The following is a 26,062-nucleotide window of genomic DNA, read 5'->3' on the forward strand; positions in this document are numbered from 1 at the left end:
GGAACCCAGAAACTTCAGCCAGCTCTGTTTATTTTGCTTGTTTCTGGACTGGGAAACGTTATATTGCTGAGATGCTTTTGCATATAACTAATTTTAGTCATTAGAAGTTGATTTTGTAGTTTGAGTCTCAGTATTCTGATGATGTCAGATTTTACATAGTGGATAAGAGCACAAACTGAAATCAAGACTGTCATGGTTTGAATCTCAAGTTCACGGTTTATTAGCTGTGTAACCTTGAGTATATTACTTAATTTCCCTGTGTTCCTGCTTCAAAATCTGTAAAATGGGGATAATGATAGTATTTACATCACTATATTATAATGCTTATTAAACTGATAAACAATGTTTTGGACACAATAAGTGCTCTATTAAGTGAGTTTTTAATCTTAAAAAAAAACACCTTAATTTTCAATACTTGAGTTCCCTGTAAAATTTTGATTAGTAATTGATAGAATAACTTAGGCACATGATAGAAATTATGCACAGGTTTATATCAGGCTTATAGTCACACATGCCCACTAAATATTTAAAATACAACTCCTAAATAAAGGCTTGGTTGTGTTTGAGGAGATTGTTGGGTGGAGAACATCAGCTAAGGTTTTGGCAACATGCACGAGAAATTCAGTCAAAGCCACGGGTGGGGGTGGGGAGTCAAGCCTCAGAAAAGACGAAAACCAGGTCCCTCTAGGAACGACACCAGTGATTTTTCCCTCTTGCATCTCTTCCCTAGAGGGCTGAATTCTTCTGGTATGGCCATAAGTCACATGCCCACCAATCACACATAACTGTCTCAGTCAGGTTCTTTTCAGAACCCATGATGCAGGAAAGCCAGGAAGCTCCCAGAAAGTCCATTGGGTGGCAGGTGGTAGCTTGTTCTCCAGGGACACAACGGCATGGCAATGCTACATTCAATGCAGGGTTGCCAGATTTAGCAAATGAAAAAACAAAAGACCCAGTTCAATGCAAATTTCAAGTATAAAAACAAATATTTTTTTAGTAATTTTTTAGTATAAGTATGTCCCAAATATTTCATGGGATATACTTATACTAAATATATATATTCATTGTTTGCTAATACTTTAAAATTAAGTAGACATCCTGTATTTTATCTGACAATCCTGACCCAATAGCAATCAGTTTCTGGTGGCAGCAAAATGTGAGAATAAATTATATAATGTAAGCTTGGTTGCTTACAACTATGAACCCTGATTATACAAATGTCAACAGCCACTACAAAAGTTTGGATCTGGCCATTAGCATTGATGTTAGCGTGAAACACAAGGGGGGAAAAGCACATTTTTAAAGCAGAAGTAGCATGGTACTGTTAGTGGAGAAATAGCACTAGAATGTTACTAGACCTCCGTTCAGCAACCTTAGTACTTGAGTTCAGCAAAGAAATAATTCAGAGCCAAGGAACTTAAACCAAAGGAGAAAGTTTATTTAGAAAGTCACAGGCTCTGGCCTGTTGCTCAGTGGATAGAGCATCAGCTCAGAATATGGACACCCCAGGTTTAATTCCTGGTCAGGGCACATAAGAGAAGTGACCATCTGCTTCTCTCCCCCTCCCTCTCCCCTTTTCCTCTTCCTTCTCTCCCTCTTCCCCTTCTGCAGCCAGTGGCTTTATTGGTTTGAGCATGCTCCCGAGTGCTGAGGATGACCTGGTTTGTCTGAGCATGCCAGCCTTGGGCACTAAAAATAGCTTGGTACTCAAGCATCTGCCCTAGACTAGCTTGGTACTCAAGCATCTGCCCTAGACGGGGTTGCCAGGTGGATCCCATGTGGGAGTCTTCCTCTCTATCTCCCCTCCTCTCATGAAGGAAGAGGAGGAGGAGGAGGAGGAAAGGGGAGGGGGAGGGGGAGGGGGAAGGGGAGAAGAAGGAGAAGAAGAAGGAGAAGGAGAAAGTAAGTCACAGAGGTAGAAAGAATTGAGTCACCTAGGTTTTGTGGGCTCAGGAAACAAGTTATAAAGGCAAAAGAAGGGCCCCTGGAGCTTCAGAAAAAGAAAGGCAGAGAGACCATGCCTGTAGGGGAAAAGAGAGGGGGAAAGGCACAGGAGTGCTCCAGAGAGCCAGAGAGAACATGCCCTCAAGTCCTTTGTTCCTGAGGGATTTTATCTGCCCTCTAAAGGCAGAGACCTTAAAGGAAGTCCTAGGGGAAGATCTCAATGGAATATTCATCAGCTTTTCAGGTGTGCCCTTTCAGGCTGGTCTCTACTCATTGGTTGGCACCAGTGTCATTAGTTATTGCAGCTGGTCCTGATGTCAGCCAGGGCTTCGCCCAGCCTGGCCTTGCTGCTTTTCTGGGTCTGGAGCTGAAACACAACTGAGGCCTAGATGTTATCTCTGGCTTGACCAAAACTCCATCTCTGTCTCTGTTATCAACTGACCTGAGGCTTTGTTCCTAAGATTATTTGATGTGAATTAGAACCTCATTGTCATGAGGGCTTAATATTTAAGGAAGTGGTAATGCAAGGGCTTGTGTGGGAGTATTGAGGCTTTTCCCCAGCCCCTTGCTCCTTCTCTAAGGGAGTCTATCTCGTGACTAGCAACATGCCCAGGGAGGAGAGGTCAGGGGAGGGTCCAAACTGCATGACCAGCTATATAAAAAAGGTCATAGACTCTAAACCACAGACCAGCAGTATACTAGGGCAAGAAAGATCACCCTGGGGGCGGGTCCTCATTTTCCCAGTTTTGCCCTTTGCGAGGTACTGGGGGCTTTCTGCCCTGGTGGCCTTCCACACCTGGCCTGTCATTCCTACTGTACTCATGCCTGTCTACCTCCTGCCACAGGACAGCCTTCTGAAGTCTGGGTCTTAGGAGAACAGAGTTCTTTGCAAGCTTCTGCTTTGTTTATGGCCTAAGGAATTTCACAGCAATGCCTCCTGCTTCAACTAACCTAAGTGCAAGGTAGAAACAATTCTGGGAATGTTAGATGACTTAAACATTAAGGATGGTAAAATTCTGGCTTAAACAAAACCTTTCATTCCTAGGAATTTTTCTTTCTTTTGGCCTAGCCTAACTAATAAAACTAAACTCTTCTCATCTATAATGATCTCTCTAGTATTATGTTTGACAACATGAATGCAATGAAAACCTGTAGTGTGAAAAGCATCATTAATACTGTTTGGCTCCTAAGTTATACTGTGCTCCGATTCACCTTCTGACTCTCCCAGGGTAATACATCTTTGTGGTTTAGATTCATCCTTTGGCATTCAAAGGAAATTATTATTCAAAGGGAAATAATTAGCGGATGCTAATTAACCAGTTGTCTTTGGGATGTCTGATGAAGTGATCTAATTATGCTAATGATTATAAGACTAGAAATCGTGTCCCCTTTCTCCTGTAGATATGAAAGAAGTATCTTGATTCTAGATCGTGAACTTTGCTACCTCTCCCATATGCCAGGAATCAGTGGTTCTCTTGGTCTTCTGACTTATTAAGTGATGCTAGAGGTTGTTTGCTGAGGTTGAACCTGGTGCTTATAAGCTGGACACAGATTCTCCAGCCCTTTTCCAGCTTCATTCCCTCACAGCGGAACAGCCGGCAGGGCTCTGGAAGCCAAACCTGAGGCAGAGATTCTCTTAACAATCGACAGTTGTGAGCCTGAACGATCCGCTAAATCAGTGGTCACCAACCTTTTTTGGGCCACAGACTGGTTTAATGTCAGAAAATATTTTCACAGACCGGCCTTTAGGGTGGGACGGATAAATGTATCACGTGACCGAGACAAGCGTCAAGAGTGAGTCTTAGATGAATGTAACAGAGGGAATCTGGTCATTTTTTAAAAATAAAACATCGTTCAGACTTAAATATAAGTAAAATGGAAATAATGTAAGTTATTTATTCTTTCTCTGTGGACCGGTACTGGTCCGCGGCCCGGGGGTTGGTGGTGGATCTTTTTTTTTTCTGACCCAGGAACTATTCCTCTTTTCTCACGTACCCTCATTTCCATGCAGAAAAGTTATTTCTGTGAGGTTTAAGAGGAGAGAGTAAACCAAAGCCTCTCATCCCAGCCTGGTCATAGTAGTAGAGTACAGGGGCCTCAGTCTGGTCCAATATGTGGCCATATTGACTAGTCCACTCGATCAGGGCTAACAGGACACAATAAAATAACAGGATGGAGACTCCTCAAACAAACAAACAGATACTTTGCTCTTTTTCACTGGATTTGAAATGATTGAAAGTTAGGTTTAGAACTGCAGCAGCCAAACCACTACTACAGCAAAGAGGCCTGTCAAGAATGTGCAACTCAGAGGATGTTGAACAAAAAGATAAACGTAAAGCCAGGTCTGGGTGACATTACTTGACCTCCTTCATCAAGCCATAATTGCATCCAGACCTACCCCTGGAATGGCCGTATGTCCTAGTCTAGGTCAGTTTGATTCCTGTCACTTGGGACAACAGAGTTCTAACTGATAAAATTTGTTTTCCCCCCACATACAAGTGTGAGACTGTCCAGAATGAAGACTAGCGATGGCTGAGGCTGGGATCAATGCCTTTGGCCTCTAGACCACTATTAGGCAGAGTCTTAACCAAGGCTTACTGCTGTATACTAAGCAGCTGCAGGCAAATCACCTCACTTAGTGTGTCTGTCTCTTCCCCTGTCAAAGGCACACTCCTACTTGCCCTAGAGAATTGCCTGGTCATTGTAGGGACAGCAGTATGGAAGGAACCATACGGAGAACACACACTGCAGAATCGTTCCGTCACCACACAGTAGTATTTGGTTTGCTTTCCAAGCAGTCTGAGAAGCTTTACCAAAAGAAGCAACTCTGAAACCACACTTTTTTTGTTTTTGTTTTGCAGGAAGGGAGCTGGATTTGTTCCAAACTGGAGCATTTACAAGACAAATTGCGTTCTAATTCATCTACCTTCCAGTTCGTTCTGTGTGTTGTATTTAAGTGTTTGGTGGTCAAACCACAGCTTCTATTGTACTAAGAGTTCATGACTGTTTGCAGGTGAGGATGGTTAAAAGTTAAATATAACTATCTGTTTGATCATTGTCTGTGAAAATTTTGATTATAGTGTTCAGTAAGTGTTATTTCACAGATCCCTGCCCCCAACTCAGGATTAAATGGAATTAACCTACAGGTTTGGTTTGGCAAGGAAGGGGCTGGATATGGCTAGATTGATTGTATGTTTCGGTTATCAGATTTCTCCAGAAAACAAGGATTTTCTAAATGTGTTTCCTGAGAAAATGATTAAGTGTGAGTCACATTACAATAAACTTATAAATTGCAAAAGTGATATATCAAAGGAAAGAAAAAGCTCAGTGTCTACAATTGTTTCAGAATTGTGTCAACAGGGTAACTGCTACCATAAAGCAGTCATTGTATTATTAGATCAAGTATTTACTGGTTTCTGCAATAATCAAGAAATAAAACAGGAAGGAGCCTGAAATAAATAGAGATCAAACCCTTATTCCCAGGTCCTTGTCTTCCTATAAGGAAATTTTGGCTCCCAAGAAGATCTGATTGTAACTGCACGTCTAAGTCCATTTTCCAATCCACTGTTTTCAGGAATAATGCTGAAATCTTTATCAGGCCTGACTCCTGTATCTTCTTCCCTGTTGATTCGAAACTCATAAAGTGGTCTGAGGTGTGATCAATTACCTCCAGTAAAGCCCCGGAAGTGGGCAGGTGCTTAGAGAGAGGAGCAGAGGAGAGCATGATGTGCCAGGAGAGATGGTGAAAGAGGACAGATAGCACGAGATGAGCTTGTAGAATAGGTGAGGACCAGAGAGAGCACGCATGGTCTCCTGGTCATGGTCAGTACTTGCATTTTTACTCGGGAAGCAGTGAAAAGATCATTGAGGAGCAGCAAGTAAAGGAGTGACAGGCTCAGGATACATGTTGTTGTGTGAAAAATGCAGCATGGGGAGCGAGCATGGTGGAAGGGAGATGAATTCCAAGAATATGACCGTAGTCCTGATAAGACATGAAGTGGTCTGAACCAGCCTAGTAGCAGTGAAGGCAAAAAATGAAGAAATTCCAAGTGCTTAATTAAGTACAGACATCCTTTAGGAGCCAAAGATGACTTCACAACCATAAAAGTTACTTACAATGATACGTTGTTAAATTTTGTTGTCTCTCCAGTTTGCTTTGCTGATAAAGACTAATTCAAGGACTAACCCTGTTTTCCTGGAAGGAAGATCATGACAGAATATGTGCCTTGTTACAATGATCAACAAAAGGTAAATATAACATAAAAATCCAATTGATCAATATGTTACATCTGGGCTTATTATATCTTGATTGTACACTCAAGGCCAATATCAAGAATAGTTTTGAGCCTGACCAGGCAGTGGCGCAGTGGATAGAGTGTCGGACTGGGATGTGGAGGACCCAGGTTCGAGACCCCGAGATCACCAGCTTGAGCGTGGGCTCATCTGACTTGAGTGAAGCTCACCAGCTTGGACCCAAGATCGCTGGCTTGAGCAAGGGGTTATTCAGTCTGCTGAAGGCCCACAGTCAAGGCACATATGAGAAGTCAATCAATGAACAACTAAGGTGTTGCAACAAAAAAACTGATGGTTGATGCTTCTCATCTCTCTCTGTTCCTGTCTGTCTGTCTGTCTGTCCCTATCTATCCCTCTCTCTGACTCTCTCTCTGTCTCTGTAAAAAAAATAAAAAAAATTAAAAAAAGAGAATAGTTTTGAATGTACTTGTTGGATCATTTAATTACTTCTTTGTAGTTCAATAATTTTTAAATAGTTCTAGAATTAGACATCCTAGACAACTATGTATTTCATTTGAACTCTTATGTCTTAAGGATCCAGCCGTGTAAAACTTGTGGGATGAGTCTTCCTCCTTCAATGTTATCTGTTCATAAGAAAAAGTGTGCAGGCCCTGGCCAGTTAGTTCAGTCGATTAGAGCATCATCTCAAAACGACAGGTTTGTGGATTCAATCCCTGGTCAGGGCACACACAGGAAGCAACCAATGAATGCACAACTAAGTAGAACAACAAATGAATGCTTTCTTTCCCCCTCCCCTCTCTCTCCCTCCCTCTCTCTGTCTCTCTAAAAACCAATAAATAAATAAAACATTAAGACCTGGCTGGTTGGAGCGTCGTCCTGAAGCACAGGGGTTGCTGGTTTGATCTCCAGGCAGAGCACATACAGGAGCAGCTTGATGTTCCTGTCTCTGTCTCTGTCTCTGCCTCTCTCTCTAAAAATAAACAAAAAAAAAAAAAAAAAGGAAAAAAAAGAAAGAAATAGTAAGCCTAACTGATGGTGGTGCAGTGGATAGAGCAGCAACCCGGACATTGAGGTCCCAGGTTCAAAAGCTCGAGGTCGTTGGCTTTAGCACAAAGGTGACTGGCTTGAGCCCAAGGTGATTGGCTTGAATCCAAGGTTGCTGGCTTGAGCAAGGGGTCACTGGCTTGGCTGGAGCCCCCCAGTCAAGTCACATATGAGAAGCAATCAATGAACAACTAAGGTTCCTGACCTGTGGTGGCGCAGTGGATAAAGCATCAACCTGGAACACTGAAGTCGCCAGTTGGAAACCCAGAGCTTGCCCGGTCAAGGCACATATGGGAGTTGATGCTTCCTGCTCCTCCCCCCTTCCTTCTCTCTCTCCCCCCACCCCAGAAATGAATAAATTTTTAAAAAGTGAACTGAGGTGCTGCAACAAAGAATTGATGCTTCTCATATCTCCCTTCCTGTCTCTCTCTCATTCTCCCTCCCCCCCCCTTCCTTTCTCTCACACACACAGAATAAGTGTGCATAGCTGGATTGTTAATAGACTGCCACTGAATGATTTGACACACCAATATCCATGTAGGTGAGGAGCACATAAAAGAAAATACAGGCCCTGGCCAGTTGGCTCAGTGGTAGAGCGTCGGCCTGGCGTGCGGGGACCCGGGTTCGATTCCCGGCCAGGGCACATAGGAGAAGCACCCATCTGCTTCTCTACCCCCCCCTCCTTCCTCTCTGTCTCTCTCTTCCCCTCCTGCAGCTGAGGCTCCATTAGAGCAAGGATGGCCCGGGCACTGGGGATGGCTCTGTGGCCTCTGCCCCAGGCACTAGAGTGGCTCTGGTCGTGGCAGAGCGACGCCCCAGAGGGGCAGAGCATCGCCTCCTGGTGGGCAGAGCATGGCCCCTGGCGGGCGTGCCGGGTGGATCCCGGTCGGGCGCATGCGGGAGTCTGTCTGTCTCTCCCCGTTTCTAGCTTCAGAAAAATACAAAAATAAATAAATAAATAAATAAATAAATAAATAAGAAAATACATACTTTATGGTTGATTGGTTGTCATATATAAGTAAGTTGTCCTCCCCACAAGAGTCAGGGTGACTCTTGGCTCGAGACCAGCAGTTAATGACATTGAGCAAAGATATTCTATCCACATTAACTCATACCTTTGGATATTTTAATGTATTCAGGATGGCTTTTGTGCCTAGAAAGGGTTATTCAGAGACTACATTTTACTGTTTAAATCAACTTTATTAAAAATATAGTTTATATCCATAATAAATAAAATATTTACCTGTTTTATTAGTGCATTGTTCCATGAACTGTGAAAAATGTATAGATCTATGTAACCACCAGAAAGTTTCCATATGCCTCTCTGAAATCCCTCCACCCCAACATTGCATTGGAAACCACTGATTTCCTTTCTGTCACTATAAATTATTCTTACCTGTTCTAGAACTTCGTATAAATGAATTTGTACAGTGTGTAGTCTTTTGTATCTGACTTCTTCCACTCAGCATGTTTTTGTATTTATCTATATTATTGTGGATATAAGCAGTTCATGCTTTTTTGTTCATGCTAAGAAGTATTCTATTGTATGAATATATCACTTTTGGTAGTAGTAGCATTTTACCTATTCATGAACATTTGGGCTTAGTTTATTATGAGTAAAGTTACTATGAACATTTATATGCAAGTCTTTGTGTGATTATGAGTTTTAGTTTCTTTTTGGTAAATATCCGGAAGTGGAATTACTAGGTCATATGGTAAATGTGTTTAACTTCGTTAAAAACAAATTAAAACCTACTAAACTATTTTGTAAAATGGCTGTACAATTTTATACTCACGCTAACAATGTAAGGAAGTTACTTCTAGTTAATCCACAATACCACCAACATTTGGTGTAATCAGTCTTTTAAATTTTACCAGGCTAGTGGGTTCAAAGTAGTATCTCATTGTGGTTTTAGCTTGAATTTCCCTGTTGACAAATGATGTTGACTATCTGTTCATGTGTTTATAGGTCATTCATATATATATCTTCTTTTGAGAAGGGTATGTTTGGATGTATTGCCATGGTTTTACAGGTTGTCTTATAAATGAGCTGTAAGAGTTTTTAATATATTCTGGATATAACTTTTTTATTAAACATATATATTGAGCATATTTTGTCCCCATCTGTGACTTGCCTGTACACTTTTTTAAACATGTTTTTCAAAGAGCAGAGGTTTTTAATTTTAATGAAGTCAAATGTAAAGCTTTTTTCTTTATAGTTAGTGATTTCTGTGTCCTGCCTAAGAAGTATTTGCCTACCCCAAGTTCACAGAGATTATCTCCAGCATCTTCTTCTATTGTAGTAAATTTTGAGCGATTTTGTTGTATGGTGTAAGGTAAGATTCAAGCTTCTTTCTTCTCCTTCTTCCTCTTCTTCTTTTCCTCCTCCTCCTCCTCCTGCTTCTCCTCCTTCTTTCTTCTTCTTCTTCCTCCTCCCCCTCCCCCTCCCCCTCCTCCCCCTCTCCCTCCTCCTCCCCCTCCTTTCCCTCCACTTCCTTCCCCTCCTCCCCCTCTTCTCCCCCTCCTTTCCCTCCTCTTCCTCCACCTCCTCCCCCTCCTTTCCCTCCTCTTCCTTCCCTTCCTCCTCCTCCTTCTTCTTCTTTCCTTCTGCTGCTGCTGCTGCTTCTTCTTTCTTTTTTACAGAGACATCAATGAGCTCTTTAAAGAAAGAATAAGAGTCCAGAAGCAGCAATGGGAAGCATTTCCCTGACCCCTGGCCTCACATACCTGGAGCCAGCACTTGAGCAGAGTTGAAGTTTCGGTTAAGACAAGCAAAAGGACTGAGAAGACGTTAAGAATGGAGTAGAGCTTGCTGAATCCAGCTGGTTCCAGCAGGGCGGCCAGCAAAAGGGTTTGGGAGAGCAGAGGAGGGGATAATTACACTAGACTTGAAGGTGTAAACTGGAAAGAACAATGGTGTGCAGGGAGTTTACTCCCAGGGGTTATTCTACTGCTGAAATTGACATGAAAATGCTTAGCAGTGAAAGTATGATGTATATGTATATTAGTTTTTTAAAATCTTAACAGTTAACATTTGAAGTATCCTAACCAGGGGTCCACTCCTGGGGTATTAAAATTAGCATCTGAAAATCTCCAAGTAAGAACTGATGTTCCAGAGGAAGTTTCTGCAAGCTATTCAAACATCCTTATGGAGTTTGGAAATTCACATGAGGAATGTCCTTTTTCACTGCTGAAATGAGAAGTGGTCACCATGTGCGAATGAGCTGCTTCGAAAACCAGGCCAGCACTTCCACCCCGTTATAAACAGAGTATAAGAGTGCCCATTTGATGGGATCAGATGGCCTCCTGAACCTCAATTTTCCCCCCTGTAATATAGGAAGAATAATATCTATATCCTAGCAGATGTTGAGAAGAATGATGTCAGATATCCAGCTCTAGGCCTGACACTTAACTCTTATACATGTGTGTATTGGTCTCTTTTCCTCTGACCATCTTCTTTACCATAGTATTTTGAGCTCCCAATTTTATATCAGTTACCATGTTTTTCTTGTGTGTCCTCAACTCAACCCTCTTGCTAGACAGTCTTCAAGCTGAACTAGATGGGCTAGACAGGGCAGTCCATCTCATCTCAAAGTGCCTAATCACCTGGATGCTTCTTCGAAATGCAGCTTCCCGTGATCTACCTCCAAAGACTGTGATTCCCCATGTCTGTCTGGGTGTGGCCCCAGAATCTGCGATATTGTCAAGGACCCAGGCCATGCAGAATGAAGCGGTCAAGGGCAGCACTTAGAGAGACTTATGATCTGAGAAAGGCTTGCCTCAGAAGCCCTTAGCTGCACTGTCTTTCAATTCAGACCTGAACAAAGACAGCAAACCTACTTTTCCAGCCCCGTCTGGAGCCTCTGGCTGAGCTGACCCAGAATCCTGAAGCAAGCTTGTCTATCAGTGGTGCTCCCTGTTTCTTCACTTCTGGATGATGAGGAAAGAGCATTTTTGCCTGTCCTGCAGCCATTTCCCATTTCTCTGGTAGTGCTCTAGATTTTCCTCACTCTTGGTGGAAAGGCTTCAAGCAAGGCTGATGCCCTCCTGCTCCCCTCCCCCCTCCACCAACTCCCCAACTCCCCAACTGGAGTCCATGCCAATAAGCCTTTAGGACATTTACTAGAACCAGGGAAAGTAGTGCTCTCCCTTCAGGGACACTGTATGGTTAGGAACCTAAGCCTGGAGCTGCCTGGTCTTAGACATAGGTAAAGAATGAAACAGCTGAGACAGTGCTCCTGTGACAGGCATGTTTTGGCCACTGGAGTCCCTGGTAATGTGACTTACTCTCTTTTTGGGTGAAGTGAGTTTGAGTTGAAATTTCTCTTGGGAGTTCTGACTAATACACAGAAACAAACCCCCCAAATACAGGCCTTTATAATACCCTCTCTCCCCTCTTCTCACCCCTACCTCTCTGCAGAAAAAGGATACTCCCTCACTGGTCTGTCTCAATTTCCCTGCACTAACCTCCTCCCAGAATGTCACCTCCTTGTCACAACTGAAATCCTAAGGATTCAAGTTTCCCGTGTCCTGTAGGCCGGGGGGCCAGGGACCTTCTTCTTCAGGTAGGGTCAGGTCTCACCCACTTTTCTTTTACTCTTTGAGGGGGAAAGTGTCCTTTTCCTTTGAGACTCATGTTAGCAAGCTCACTGTTCACCACTTGTTTCCTGATTACTTAATTCACTTAGGACTTTGAAACTTGTTTTACAGTCTCCCCTTCCACCCCTGCCATCACTACAGAGGGATTTCAGCATTCCACTGAGTAGCCTGTAATCATAGTTTATATAGAACTTACTGCGTACCAAGCATGGTCCTAAGCACTTTATGTCTATTTTAGCTCACTCAACCCTTATAATAGCATGAGATATTATTATCCCCATTTTTATGGATGAAGAAACTGAGGCACAGAAAGGCTATTTAGACCTATCTAGTGTTACCCAGCTACTAAGTGGTAGAGGGGATGAGGACAGGAAATCTAATTACAGAGTCTGGGCTCTTAACACACACACTAGCTTCCCAGTGCCCTATAATTGTAGCATCCCCTAAATCCACTCTATATTGGTTCTGTGAAGGTGGGAGGGAGTCAATACCTCCTCCAGTTGAGTCACTGGACGTTTGGAAGTTCCTTAGAGTGTTGTAATGTAACCAGTGAGTTCCACAAAGATACCAAGTCCAGATGAATTTTTGAGGAGTTTGTTCATTAGCCAGCTAGCTACATGGGGCACAATCCCAAACCATGTCAGGCATAATACAGTTCTGATCCTGCTTTTATACAAAATCAAGTACTGGTTGGAGTGCGTAAGGACGGGCTTGTGATCCCTTTGTCTAGAGCAGCGGTTCTCAACCTGTGGGTCGCGACCCCGGCAGGGGTCGAATGACCAAAACACAGGGGTTACCTAAAGCCATATGTATTTCGCGACCCACAGGTTGAGAACCGCTGGTCTAGAGGTATATACTTTACTCCCATGACTTTAGGGTGAGTCCGAGTATAGGAATTCTTGATTAAGGTACATAAACATCGTTTTCTAAGGTTTTCAGATAAGTTCTATCTTCTTTGCTTTGTGTGGCAAGTGGCCCCAGGCACCCCTTCAGAGAATTCTAGGAATTAGGTAACTATGACTAGATGACCCAGTTGCCCTTGTAAGCCAGGAAGCTCCTACATTCTTCTCTTTCCTTTCTCCACAGAAAGGAGGGGGTAAGAGACTTGACTTTTCCACCGCGTTGCTAATGCTGAGTTTTACAGTTCCTTGGCACCTTATCACAAGAGGGGAAGGAATGGCAGCTGAGGATAGTTTGGATGTCCATTAGAGGACTCTGTCTCCTCTTCCTGCAGCCTAATTGTTTACTCTCATCTCTCATGTAAATATACCAACTAATGGGTCCAGAAGCTGGGGAGCAAATGGGGCTGAAGACACAGCAGCAGAAAACCAGGGTACCCCATAAGGCCTGTTTTCTGTACCAATTGTCCTTATTCTCAGAGAAGGTTGCTACATTCAGGCCAGTCTATCCTCTCTCTGTCTAGCTCTGTCCTGGAATGTGTCCCTTGCCCATATCCTTACATGTAGCCCCGTGCCCCCTGACCTCCTAGAAATTTTGCACAATAGGTTCAACACTTCTGGTTCTCTTCCTGCCTCATTTGAAAGAGCGAGAAGAAGGAAGCCAGGGCCGCTGGAGAGAAGCCAGGGAGCAGTTTCACCATCCCAGGTGATCACACACCAAGGTGTAGCTTCATCCCAGGGCTGCTCCATTCTGAGAATTCATGCTCCAACCCTGCACCCTAACATCATCCTGCCTCCTTTCCAGCCTCTTGGCTTTCATTCTTCTCGGCTCAATAGCTTTTCCACCTCCACTTGCACCTGCTGACAGACCCTCTTGGCTTCACAATGCCCATCAACATACCTTCCACAATCCCATCCTGCAAGACTGCAACATGCATGTCTGTGTCAACACAAACAGCCCACTTCTCTTTTCAGGATCTACTACTGCTAGAAAAACTCACAGAAATGTGTGTACTGGTGTCATTATAAATATAAGGTCGCCAAGCTCATCGTGGCACCCCTAGGACCCCAAGCAAGCCTAATTAGTGAGTATTCACACCAGCTGTAATTATAACTGTTTATTAAGTGCTTACTGTGTGCCAACCACTGTGCTAATCACTTTACAAGCACTTAAACCCTCAAAACACCACCATCACGAGTTAGAGACCATTATGGTAATCACACAGGGTGGTCTGAACATAAAACTTCCTAACTAAAAGCGAGTCATGGTAGATAGTCATGTCTTAGGCCTATAGCTTCCTTGATAAAGCTCAATCTTTAACTGTGAAACTGTCTATTGTTTTTGTGCATCTGAGATAACACACCTTTGAAATGTCAGGGTAATTTCCTTTTCCAGACCCATCAGGGCACAACCAACAGCATCAGAGCACAGACCACACTGTTGCCAACTCTCTGGGGGGTAAATGTTAACTGTCCTGTACCCACCAGTGTAAAAGTATGTCTCTCCATTTTGCTTTTTATCCAGTCTCAGAGATTTCTACCTTTGCTTTCTCCTACCTCCCAATCTACCACCAATAAATTTCAAGTAACCTCCCACTTACGCCTCATCCTTTGATTCTAATGTATAACAAATTGCAAAAACTGCCATTCTCAAGAGCAATATCTCAAATGTTTAGATTTTGCTTTCCAGCAACTGTCGTGAGTTTGGCACAAATACACTCTTATAAGACTTTTTCTTAGACTGGACGTTCTTTCGTGGCTTCCATCGTGATTCCCATTTTACAGAAAGTGAAACTGAGGCACTAGGAAGTCAGGGCCTGCTCAGGGTCACAATCCTGCTGTTCCAGAGCCGGACCAGTTCCTCCGCCCTGTCTACTGCGCTAAACTGCTGTGTCACTGGGGCAGTGGATTCATCAGGGAAAGTGAAAGAAAAGGACCGAGGGAAGAGAAAACCGTCTCTTTAAATTCTGCAAAGAAGGTGGGAGCTCACCGCAGATATACTTCCTGGTCATGGTTACTCAGCACTTGTGGGGGATGGGGGCTGGAGGGTGGGGGCGTGGCGGGCTCGCTGATGAATCCAGCACTGTCTAGGCGGCCCTAGTCCAGTTTAGTCGCATTCGGTTAAGCCCTGGCTGACCCTTCCCCAGGTGAACCTGTCAGGGACTGTGGGAGTGGCCGTCTTACTCCCCGCCTCTTCATGCCATTCACAGTGTACGCGGCCTTTAAGTGGTTCTGTGGCCCCGACAGACCCCTCCTCTCAGCTAACGTTCGGGGTGGAGGTTGGGGGCGGTGAGGGGGGCGGTCACCAAAGGGTTCCGGCCGCCCCGCTCCGCATAAGCCCCGCCCCCTGACAGCGGCCCCGCCCCCATCTTGCTGTTAGGTTGCTCCTGGAGGCGGAGCCTGGCCGTGGCGTCTAGGCGGGCAGGGGAGGCCCGAGCAAGCGCGCCTCCGCCACACGCACGCCGCGCGCGCCTGTCCCCACCCCGCTCTTCTGTCTTTATAAAGGGAAGGCGGGTTGCTCGCTCGCTAAGTTCAGTCCGCCACTTTGCATCCACTCCCATCGCTTCTTACTGTCGTTCGTCAGACCTCAGTCGCCAAAATGGTGAAACAGATCGAGAACAAGGTATGCGCTCCCGGGGAAGGCCAGGGCGAGACGCGCAGCCTCCGTAGCTGGGAAAGACGAAGGGCTGGACGCGGGCAGGCCGCCGCTCCGCACCCTTGGAGGAAGGGGGTGCGTCGGCTCGGCCTGGCTCCGCAAGAAGCCCGGGTCTGGGCTCAGCCGAAGCGCCCGAGCACGCCCTGGAGGAAGGGAGGAGAGGGACGAGAGGCCCATGGAGAGCGGGGTGCCCAGTGCGCCGCGGGGATGCACCACCCCTGTCCGGGGATGGAAACCGCGCGTGGGTTAGGGGATGCTGGGGCTCTGTCCTGGGCCCCTATATATACCTGGATATGAGCCCGGGCAAGGAGACGGAGGGCCCTTTGGAGAAAACATGGGGTTGCTGGGCGCCGCTCCCTTCCCGGTGAGTGGTGTGATCCACCCGTGCTGGGTGGGGTGGGCTCCCGTGGGAGCGGGTCTAGGCCGGAGACCCCGGCTGCCTCTATTGCTGCCGGGCCCCAGCGATGACGTGTGCTGTATCCTTGCGGAGGGGGCGGTTCGGACCGCTGCCCTCCCCTCCCTCGCGTGTACCAGTCTGTCCCCGAGGCCCGAGGGGCCCAGGTAGCCGCATGGAAGTGAGGTCTGGGCCGCGCCCTCGGGACTCCTCCTCCTGCGGCGGGGCGTGTTTCCGGCAGCGCAGGCTTTGGAATGACTCAGTCCACGAGGCCCGGCCCAGGGCCCTCTGCTGCCCTGCCCATCTGAGGTTCACACACCCACCGTGGGTCAGGGTTTCGGAAGCTAGGAATGCCCCTGGGAACAGCAGCGCCCTGCTCGTTGGCCTTCGGGCACCCAGATGGTGTTTCTGTCCTTTCAGGAATGCTCAAGGCAGAAAGTGTTCCTTTGAGAGTTACTGCGATCGCGCCTAATACACTCCTGCACGGAAAACTCAGAGTCTAACGTGTCTATTACACTGTAGCCACTCAAGAAATGTTTGTCAAACGCAGAGTCAGAAAAATGAGTGGGAAAGAATTGATGTTTCTCGAACTGTGGAAGATCCTTGGAAAGCATTTACCCTGAAGAGCTCCCACCCACCCCAGCAAAGTGGGCAAAAGGCGGGTGCTCGCTGGCCTTGTGTGCCCCGGGCCTTGGAAGATGCTGGGGCGGGCTTGGAAACCTCGATTTCTCTGTGACGGTCCCTCATCTTTTTGCTACTTTTAGAATCAGAAAAAAATATATGACCATTATAGAAAATCTGGAAAGAGAGAGCTAGCTTTATTTCCTACAAGCAGCTACAAAGTAGTTGAAATTACATTATGTATACTGTTTTGTTTCTGGGCTTTAATTTTCCTGTCCAATTTAGCCTGCCCGTTTTACATGTATCCCGAAGCGTTTTGTAATCCCGTCAGTACCTGAACACATGGCTGGACATTTGGGCGGTGTCTGTTGCTTCAGTGAATATTTTGCTGGTTAACGCATTGTACTGTTCATTGTGCAGAGGTTAGGCTATTTTCTGAGGGTAGGGACTGGAGTGCAGAAACGGGGTCAAGGGACAGGAACCTTTTAAGGCTTGTGAATGCCGCAGGAACCATGCGAGTGCTCCTTTTATTTCCCTTCAAAGCTGACTTTTCTCCCAGAACTTTGGCCAGATCATTAGTAAGAAAAATTCGCATTTGCACGTCTTTGATTTTTAGTGATTGAATTTTTCTTCTCCCACGTGTGTTGATTGGCTAATTGTATGTAGTCTGTTACCTGTTTGTCCTTATTTTTCTATTGGAATTCTTTTTTTTTAATTGTGAGCATTTATATGAAAATTAGCAGCCCTCATATGTTGAAAACATAGGTCCTTAATATTAAGTTTTGTGTCTCATACCTAATGAGTTGAGAAATGCCCGTTTGGGGGTGGGAGAGGCTGCTTCAGGGTCTGTCACCCTCCTCAGTATAAAGGAACAGGTGAGAACCCGTGAAAGGAGTGAAGAGACCTTGGAGTGGGTATGTTAGTTGTCTCAGAATCCATACAGTACAAACCGAAAATTGGTTGGTTCCTGGAGCACGCCTTGACCTTACAGTCCCTCCCTGTTTTCCTTGTCATAGTTATGACACCCTACTCCTAACCGAGAGAAGATGGAGAAGGGTGAGAGGAAATTTGTTCCTCACAAAAGCTCTACCGCCTGGGGCCCAAAGGCCCTGATGATCAGTTGGCCTTCAAAATTATAATCCAGTCATTAATCAAAAATTAAGCTAGTTTAAATGTTACTTGTAAATAATTGAATACACTTTAGATTTTTTGTCTTGATGGATTTGGTGCCATTTGGCCATCCAAGACAGCTCTTTCTGAGGTGTTGGTAGTTCGGAGCCACTGGGATCTATTTCAGATACATTTGGGATGTGATGAGAAAGAAATCACACAGATTTTTTTAGTTGTGTTTTGTTGGGGTTTTTTGTTGTTGTTGTTTGTTTTAAAATAACAGCTGCCATTTATTGACCGCAGGCACTTTGCTAAATGCTTTACAAACTACTCCTATGCTTATTAATTTACCTGTGGAATGATTATGTTTAAGAAAAGAGATGCTAGACTGTTTTTATTTACGTATCCTACCTAGTTTTGTTTTAAAATATTTGTGTCAGTGAAGGGGACCTTTATTTTTAATTTTTGGGAGCTAGAGACTGTGGTTTGCTTTTTAAGGTGATTTGGAATCATTTTCAGACTGACACCTGTTTATCAGGAGAAATGGTTCTGAGGTCTGCACATACCAGACTCCAACTCTTTGTTCAGTTGAGCCCAAAGTTCCTGTTCTGTGCCTTTTTCTTTCCAGAATTTTAAGTAGTTTTGCTGGAATTTGATTCAGACTTGTTTGGGAAATTCCTTGAGAGTGTTTGAAATAACATTCTATGTTGAAAGTAATCTTACCAAGTGTTTACTGAGAGCCAACCATGTCCACAAAACAATATATATACAATACATGTAGTGTGGGGGGTTGGGGACACCCACATTTGCACAGTCAAAACTCTGGGTAGAACTTTTAACTCCCCTACTACTGCTGAAGGGCAAACCTTGCAGATGTTAACAGTCAGTGACGCCTATTTTTTTTGTATATGTATTTTTTAAATTTTATTTAGAAAACTAAATTTAATAGAAACATTGATCAATAAGAGCACATAGGTTTCAGGTGAACATCTCTAGCATTTGAACTGTTGATTGTGTTGTGTGCCCATCACCCAAAGATGTTAGATGTATTGTACACTATATTTTTGTTGTTGTTATTGTTGTATTTCTCCAAAGTTAGAACTTGGGAAGCAGACTCCCACATGCACCCTACTGGGATCCCCTGGCATGCCCACCAGGGGGCGATGCTCTGCCCATCTGGGGCATTGCTCTGCTGCTCCCCTGCAGTGGGAGCCACTCTAGTGCCTGAGGTGGAGGCCATGGAGTCACCCTCAGCGCCCAGGCCAACTTTGCTCCAATGGAGCCTTGGATGTGGGAGGCGAAGAGAGAGATAAAGGAGAGGGGGTAGGGTGGAGAAGCAGATGGGTGCTTCTCCTGTGTGCCCTGGCCGGCAATTGAACATGGGATTTCCACACACCGGGCCGATGCTCTACCGCTGAGCCAACTGGCCAGGGCTGTACACTGTATTCTTATCATAAAGTAATCTACAGAAGGGAGAATTAATTTACAATGCTGTATATGTTTATTGGGGGGAAAACATCTGTATGTAAATGGACCTGTGCAGTTTAAACTTGTGTTGTTCAAGGGTCAGCTGTATTCATTCAACCAGACAGTGCCATTCCTTGACCGTTTTTCCTGTCTTATCTGGATCTTGATGTGTAGAATGGTTTAAGGGGGGAAAATCACCTTAGGAAAGAATTTGAAGTTAATCTGGAAAAATTGGCGATGATTTGGAAATATAATTTCTATAATTCTAACTCGACTCTCTCCACACACACCCAAAAGTGGGGTGGGAGTTTGCACCTGATTAATCCAGAAGGTTACAGAAGTCATGACATGCCCTTCTCAAAACAGCATTTGTGAATTGTTTCCAAGAAAACAAGAAGTAGAAATTAAAAATCTAGAGAAGTACCTTTACTTCAGGAGAATTCACTTTTAGGTTTTAATGGTGCTTTATTTTGTTTACAGTCTCAGCTTTCAAGGGAGGGGAACATTAGTTTTTAATTAAATCAATGTGACCAGCATTTTTCCCTTGAAGAAAACCTAGACCTCAGATATAGATGTTTGTGTTTTGATTTGTTGGTTGCCCCAGTTTTGGTCAGCACTGACTTGTGGTTAAAATGAGTTTCTTAACTGAAAGGTTAAGTTTCCAGGGTTACAATATCAAGATCATTGGTAAATTATTCAGGGAGGTTAGTGGTAAGGGATTTCTTGATCATTTCTGCTCATGGAATTTTATTTACTATGCATTCGTTTTGAAGAACTAAATCTTCCCATTTGGTCAACAGTGAGGGCAGAGTTTTGAGATAAGGGCAGAAATCAACTTGATAAACAGGATAATCTCAACTCTTATAAACTCCATTAAAAAGAACACAAGGAAATACGTTTAATGTCAATAGTGATTGAATGAATGCAAGGCTTTGGAGGAAGTCTTGTTTTTTGTTTTTGTTTTTCCTTTTGGTATGTTCCACCATAGAAAATAGTTTAGTTTAATAAAAAAAAAAGTGTTAGCTTAAAAAAACAACTTGTTCTGTAGATGACAAAATTCTGTGCCTTTATGACTTCTTCAGTTCAAGTGACCCCGTTCATCAGTTGATAAGCATTTAGTGAATGTCTCCAAAATACCTAGACTTTATCTGGAAACATTTTTAATACAGATGTCAATTTTCTTTTGTTTGCTTAGTTTGGATATAAATTAATATTTTATAAAACCCATGGAGATATGAATATTGACATACTTGTTTAATCTTATCAAGTAATACTACAAACAACACTGAAGGACCCCCCCTTCCCTCCAGTATGCTTTTCAGGAAGCCTTGAGCAGCGCAGGCGATAAACTGGTAGTAGTCGACTTCTCCGCCACGTGGTGTGGGCCGTGCAAAATGATCAAGCCTTTCTTCCATGTGAGTATTCAGTAACTGCTTTGTAAGAGACTTGTGTTCTTTGGGTCGGTGGTCACAAAGCTAGAAAATTTTAAAAGGACAAAGAGTTTGATTCAGAGAAAACGGACATCCTGTTGTGTTTACCTGGTTCCTAGTCTAAATTTTTGCATCTTTAATTAGTCTCTACTTTTATTACATTTCCATTGAACAAGGTTGAGAATACTGACTGCTGTTAACAAGTTTTAATTCTTTATTCTTTCATTTTAAATTCCCCAGTCCCTCTCTGAGAAGTATTCCAATGTGGTGTTCCTGGAAGTGGATGTGGATGACTGTCAGGTACGGGGCCCGGAAGCTACTCCCTCTGAACGGCCAACAACTGTTTTAGTAAATACGTTACATGATAATAGAATGATTTTGAAACTACAGCCATAGCTCAAACATATTTTGGGAGAACAATTGTGCCAATTATGAGCTTAATCCTAGCTGTCAGGAGGTGTACGTCTCACATCCTAAAATGAGCTTCGAAACAGGTAATTGAAGCTTCTTTCCCTTACTTCCCAGTTAACTCGTCTTTCTAAAAACCTACGTATTCTATCTAACATTCTGAGACGGTCAATTAGTAGAAATCGAGTTTGAGTATGATAACTAAGTCCAAAGAGCTGATGGTGTCACCAGATGTGGAGACCACATTTCAGGTTTTTGGGAAGTAATGACATCAGAAAGTGTATTCACAAACTTACTCTCATCTTAGTTGTTTTGGTCAATTAGAAAACTCATATGTTTTAAAGACAAAACCCCATGCTGCCTGGTCGGGAGCTGAGAGAAGGATTAGGATGGGGAGGAGCTCAGGGCTGGGTTAGTGAACAAACGCTTGTTTGGCCTTCTCCGGGGCAGGCCTGCTCTCTGCGCCTTACGGGTATTGACTCATTTAAATCCTTGGTACCGGCCTCACCCCTTTTTACAGATGAGGAAAGCAGAGAGGTGACGATGGAGGCGGAGGGGCAGAGCCAGGATTTAAAGTGGGGTCGTCTGGCTTCCCAGCCCTTGCTCTTCAGCACCACACATTAGCGGAGGCTCTGTGCGGGGTGGGTGCAGGTCGGGCTCCCAGCACGTGGCCACGCCTGTCACACAGCCCCGCGAGCCGGGAGAGCCCGCACAGGGTGGGTCACTGGGGGGCCCTTTACAGATACTGTATGTGCACGTCTCCCCTCGCCCCAGTCGGGAGGGGCGGGGAGGTCAGGCTGTGGTACGACAGCAAAGATGCTAGACCTTGGTCTCAGTCCTGGCTCAGTGGTTTCTGCGTCAGGCTCCTCTCTTCTTCCTTGAGCCTTGGTTTCTCTCTGTGACCAGATCTTAGCACTCACCTGCCCCCTCAGCTTGCCCAGATTGTATATTCATCAGTGAACATTCAGCCATGGACTGTTTAATAAAAGCACTAAAAGGTCAATAAAAGCGGAGAGGGTGTATGGCTGTACTTTCTAAATCTGTGAGGACCTGCCCAGAACGCAGTGCTTGTCCTCAGCACACTGTCTGGTCCCGCTCTCGTCGCTCTGCCCCTCTGCTCGCAGCCCCCTCCACCAGGCACAGCCTCTGCTGCGGGGGCGGGGGACCCCTGGTCATGGGCTTCACATCTTTCTAGGAATTCTCCAGTTACCCGCTTCTGTGTCCCAGGCTCGGTTACTCTCCCCAGTTTGAGCCCCTGTAAAATGGCAGTGGTAACCCAGCCTCATAGGGTAGTCATCGGGACTAAATGAAATACCTGTAAAGTGCTTGGAAGAGTACCTGGCACATGGTTAAGTATTCGCTAAATCTTGTATTATAAGGAGCTCTGTGTCTGCCCTTCACCATTAGTCCCTGTAAGTGTGTGGCCTGGCAGGTAGCAGGCGGGAAGTGAATGAATGTTATATGGTTGTTAAGTAAAGCTGTTGTTCTAATGTGTCCCTGAGTTTTAGGAAAAAGAGCACTGAGAGAAGATAGTATGTGTTTGAGAAAAACCCTTGTTCCCTGGTTGTTTTTATGTGTGTGTGTGTGACAGAGACAGAGAGAGACAGACAGACAGGAAGGGAGAGAGATGAGAAGCATCAGTTCCTCATTGCAGCATCTTAGTTGTTCCTTGATTGCTTTCTCATATGTGCCTTAATGGGGGGGGGGGTACAGCAGAGAGAGTCACCCCTTGCTCAAGCCAGTGGCTTTGGGTTCAAGCTGGTGAGCTGTGCTCAAACCAGATGAGCCTGTGCTCAAGCTAGTGACCTCAGGGTTTCAAACCTGGGTCCTCTGTGACCCACACTCTTTCCACTGCTCCACCACCTGGTCAGGCAGCACTGAATAGATGTCCATTTGAAAGTATTAACAAGCGCTCACTGTTGTGGGAAGCTCTCTGCATGCATTAGGTCATTTAATCCTCACAGTAACTATGAGACCAGTGTCTTAGCACCCCCACTGAAGAGATAATGAGCCCGCAGCCCAGAGGAAGTAGGTCAGTAAAGCAGGGCCAGCAGTTCGAGCCGGCACCGTGCTGGCCGGAGGACAGGCGCTTTTGCCCCAGTCCAGAACCTCTGGGAAGCAGCTGTGCAGAGCACTCAAGGACTTCCTGTGTGCCAGAGCTCCTCCCCCATGTCTGCTTGGCAGACTGGGAATCACCCTGAAGCGACCTTTCACTTTGCCTCCATGTTCTAAACTAAGCTTGAACAACCTGTGGTATCTTTTTTCTTTGAATACCTTTATTGGCTTTAGCTTAGAGGTCACTAACAGCCTTATCAGTCTATTGCAGTTAAAAACTAATCCCAGAACCTTTGGTCACCACATACATACACGTAGCTGCAGTCTGTCAGCTCCAACTTACCTGGTCATTCAGCAGAATTAGCGACACAGGTCATTCAAACCAAAAGCAGTTTGTTAAACAATCGGTGAGTTGCTTTCTCCCCATGGGATTTATGAATTACAAAAGTAGATCTTCTGGTTGCCTGGGAACTCTAGGTAAAACCATTACCTCTTCGACTTTAAAAGAACACACATAAGGGGTAAAAATTATATCAATCTCATTTCTGTATATTAGATCACATCATTAAATAGATGGTATGTTTAATGACTGAATTAATTTTTAAATTTTATGTACAGACAATTCCTGACCATGAATTTCAGACCCAGGGCAATTTATACATTTATGTCTTTGAAGTAAGCAGCATACAGTTTTAAAAGAAAGCTCTGTAAACCCTTGGATAGGATGAAGTTGTCTTTTGGGTGTAATAGATAGAAATGGACATAGGAGGTAGGGACATACACTGTAGTTCACAAAGAAAGTTTTGTTTTTATAAATTAAAACAAACAAGTTACTTAGACCTGATAGTATTTGCAGCCTTTTAGAATGCTGTTTCCTTTTTGAGTAGAACAGCCAGGAATGAGTAAAGACAAGTGTGACCCAAGCAGGTTTAAGGTTGTTTTGGCTGTGTGGGGTGCTGAGCCAGAAACTGGTGAAACTAACAAGGTACCACTCAGTCTTGTTACACTTACCAGTAAAGACTAATGAAAATCTGAGCTCGAGTAAAACTGTAGGGATGGGGGCAGGTCAGTGGGTGTTAGGGCTGGGGGGGGGGGGGGTGACTACGGAAGAGCTGCTGAAGGGAGTTTCAGGGAGGGAGGGAACGCCTTGGTGTCCTGGTTTGGGTGGTGATTATGGGACTGCATTTGTCAAAACTCACAACTTGTCCAAACTCCCCACCTCCCCCTAAAAGGTGCATTATTACTACATTTAAGTTTACATTTCCAGATTGTTTGCCAAACAAACGTGCAAAACCACACAGGAAGTGGGGGGTGTTATTGGGGAGTAGGCTAGCTCTCTGTTTCTAAGTGAGGGAAACGATATGTTTTTAAAGGCTCAAAGGTAACTAGTTAATTCTTAAATGTGCATAATTTTGAAACCACTACAGAAATAGCAAACAAGTCCATAGACCAAGAAGTAGGAAACCAAAGTGGTTAGAGTAAAACATTAACTTTAGATAGCAGAGAGCAGGTCCCTAGAAGACAGGCAAGTGAACAGGCGGTCCCCGGGTATGAGTGAGACAGGTTCTGTAGGTTTGTTTTTAAGTTGAACTTACGTATAAGTTGGAACAGATACATCTCCATATTAAATACAACTTAATACAGATATTTGTCTTAACATAGTATATATTTTTACCTTTCTGTGCATATAAATACTTAAACATTTTCAAACCTGTCTGCTTCGTAACCCGGAGACTGCTCGCACTGTTCCTGGATATTGACTCAGTATTATTACAATGTCAGACTCCCAAGTTTGTTTGACTGTAACTCAGTCAGTCATTTTGGGGAAATTGACCGTGATATTCTGAAATAATGTCAGGAACACCCATGAGAGTTCTTTGGTTTCTGTGTGTGCCAAGATGTATGTAAGTGGACTAAACATCTTACTGAATCACTGGGTAGTATCCGATACTAGTAGCAATCTGGTGCCCCTCCTTGGAGAGTACATAGTAGCAAGAATCTTAATTAAGAATATAAACATTTAAGGCTTTTGTGCTACCATTACATTCATGGTCAGTTTTTATATGCTAAGAAAACAGTCATGCTGAGCTGGAGTGTATAACAGAGTACCTGGTTTTGGATTACTTGTGTCAAAGCTCAGCACTTAATCTCGTCTGTATTCTCTCTCCCATCTCCCTCACCCCAGGATGTCGCTGCAGAGTGTGAAGTCAAATGCATGCCTACCTTCCAGTTTTTCAAAAAAGGACAAAAGGTAGGTACATCTGTCTTGAAGTAAATGAACTGAATGATAGCAAAAACCTGGTGTCAATGAGGAACTGAAGTGACTTATTCCTTCATGCCTGGGGGCATATCCCCATTGTCTACTTTTACAACTGTGTAAATATGTCACTCTGCGTTGATTTAGGTATATGATGTGGCATCTAACTGAAAATCGATCTTTGCTAGAACTTGTCATTAAATTTGTGGTTGGTACTTACTTCATACTTACATAATAAAGTACAGTTGTCTTAAATAAGAGGTATTTGTGTCAAAAAAAATTGTATTTGAATCTTTTGCCTTTATTTAAGGGGTTATTCTTAACCTTTGTTTTTAACCTAAGACTGTGTTTTAAATTATCCCTTGCCCCCGGCCTTCCCCTGTCTGTGAACCTGTCTTATGCACACGATAGTGATACAGTGCCACCGTCTAACGGCAGTCCCGATGTTCTCTCAACAGGTGGGTGAATTTTCTGGAGCTAATAAGGAGAAACTTGAAGCCACCATTAATGAATTAGTTTAATCATGTTTTCTGAAAACATAACTAGCCATCGGCTCTTGTAATTTTTTTTCTATTTACAAAGAAGAAGGATCAAGTATAGAGACTATATACTCAACTACCATCTGATTATAAATGACAATAAAATATTAATTTTACCCTTTTTAAAACTGTCTGGTGTCTTGACTAGCTTTCAAAATAAATGAAAAGTGGCTAATTAGAAGGTATTTAGTGTCCTAATTATTTTCATATATATATTTTTAAGATGTTACTTATGAATTTGAGAGAGAGAAAAGGGTGAGGGAGAGTGGGAGAAGGTAGGTATATAAACCCCATTTCCCAGTGAGAAGCATCAACTCACGGTTGCTCCCCTATGTGCCTTGACCAGGCAAGCTCAGGGATTTGAACTGGCAACCTCAGTGTTCCA

General features: G+C 44.1%; 1 protein-coding gene across 1 annotated transcript; it reads left to right on the top strand.

Annotated features, from left to right (window-relative positions):
• Positions 1-15,190: 15,190 nt before the first annotated feature.
• Positions 15,191-25,805, top strand: TXN (thioredoxin). Its single transcript, XM_066256550.1, has 5 exons — positions 15,191-15,363; positions 20,299-20,403; positions 20,659-20,718; positions 25,067-25,132; positions 25,597-25,805. The coding sequence occupies exons 1-5, from the start codon at positions 15,340-15,342 to the stop codon at positions 25,657-25,659; spliced, it is 318 nt and encodes a 105-aa protein (XP_066112647.1). The 5' UTR covers positions 15,191-15,339; the 3' UTR covers positions 25,660-25,805.
• Positions 25,806-26,062: the final 257 nt, after the last annotated feature.

This window comes from Saccopteryx bilineata, chromosome 2 (assembly GCF_036850765.1).
Source record: "Saccopteryx bilineata isolate mSacBil1 chromosome 2, mSacBil1_pri_phased_curated, whole genome shotgun sequence".
In the NCBI taxonomy this organism is placed as follows: Eukaryota; Metazoa; Chordata; class Mammalia; order Chiroptera; family Emballonuridae; genus Saccopteryx; species Saccopteryx bilineata.

Excerpts from the sequence above, each read along its gene's own strand:
- TXN (XM_066256550.1), top strand. The coding sequence starts at position 15,340 with ATGGTGAAACAGATCGAGAACAAG. Across the intron at positions 15,364-20,298 it reads TGAAACAGATCGAGAACAAG|TATGCTTTTCAGGAAGCCTT; the intron begins GTATGCGCTCCC and ends CCTTCCCTCCAG. Across the intron at positions 25,133-25,596 it reads TTTTCAAAAAAGGACAAAAG|GTGGGTGAATTTTCTGGAGC; the intron begins GTAGGTACATCT and ends TTCTCTCAACAG.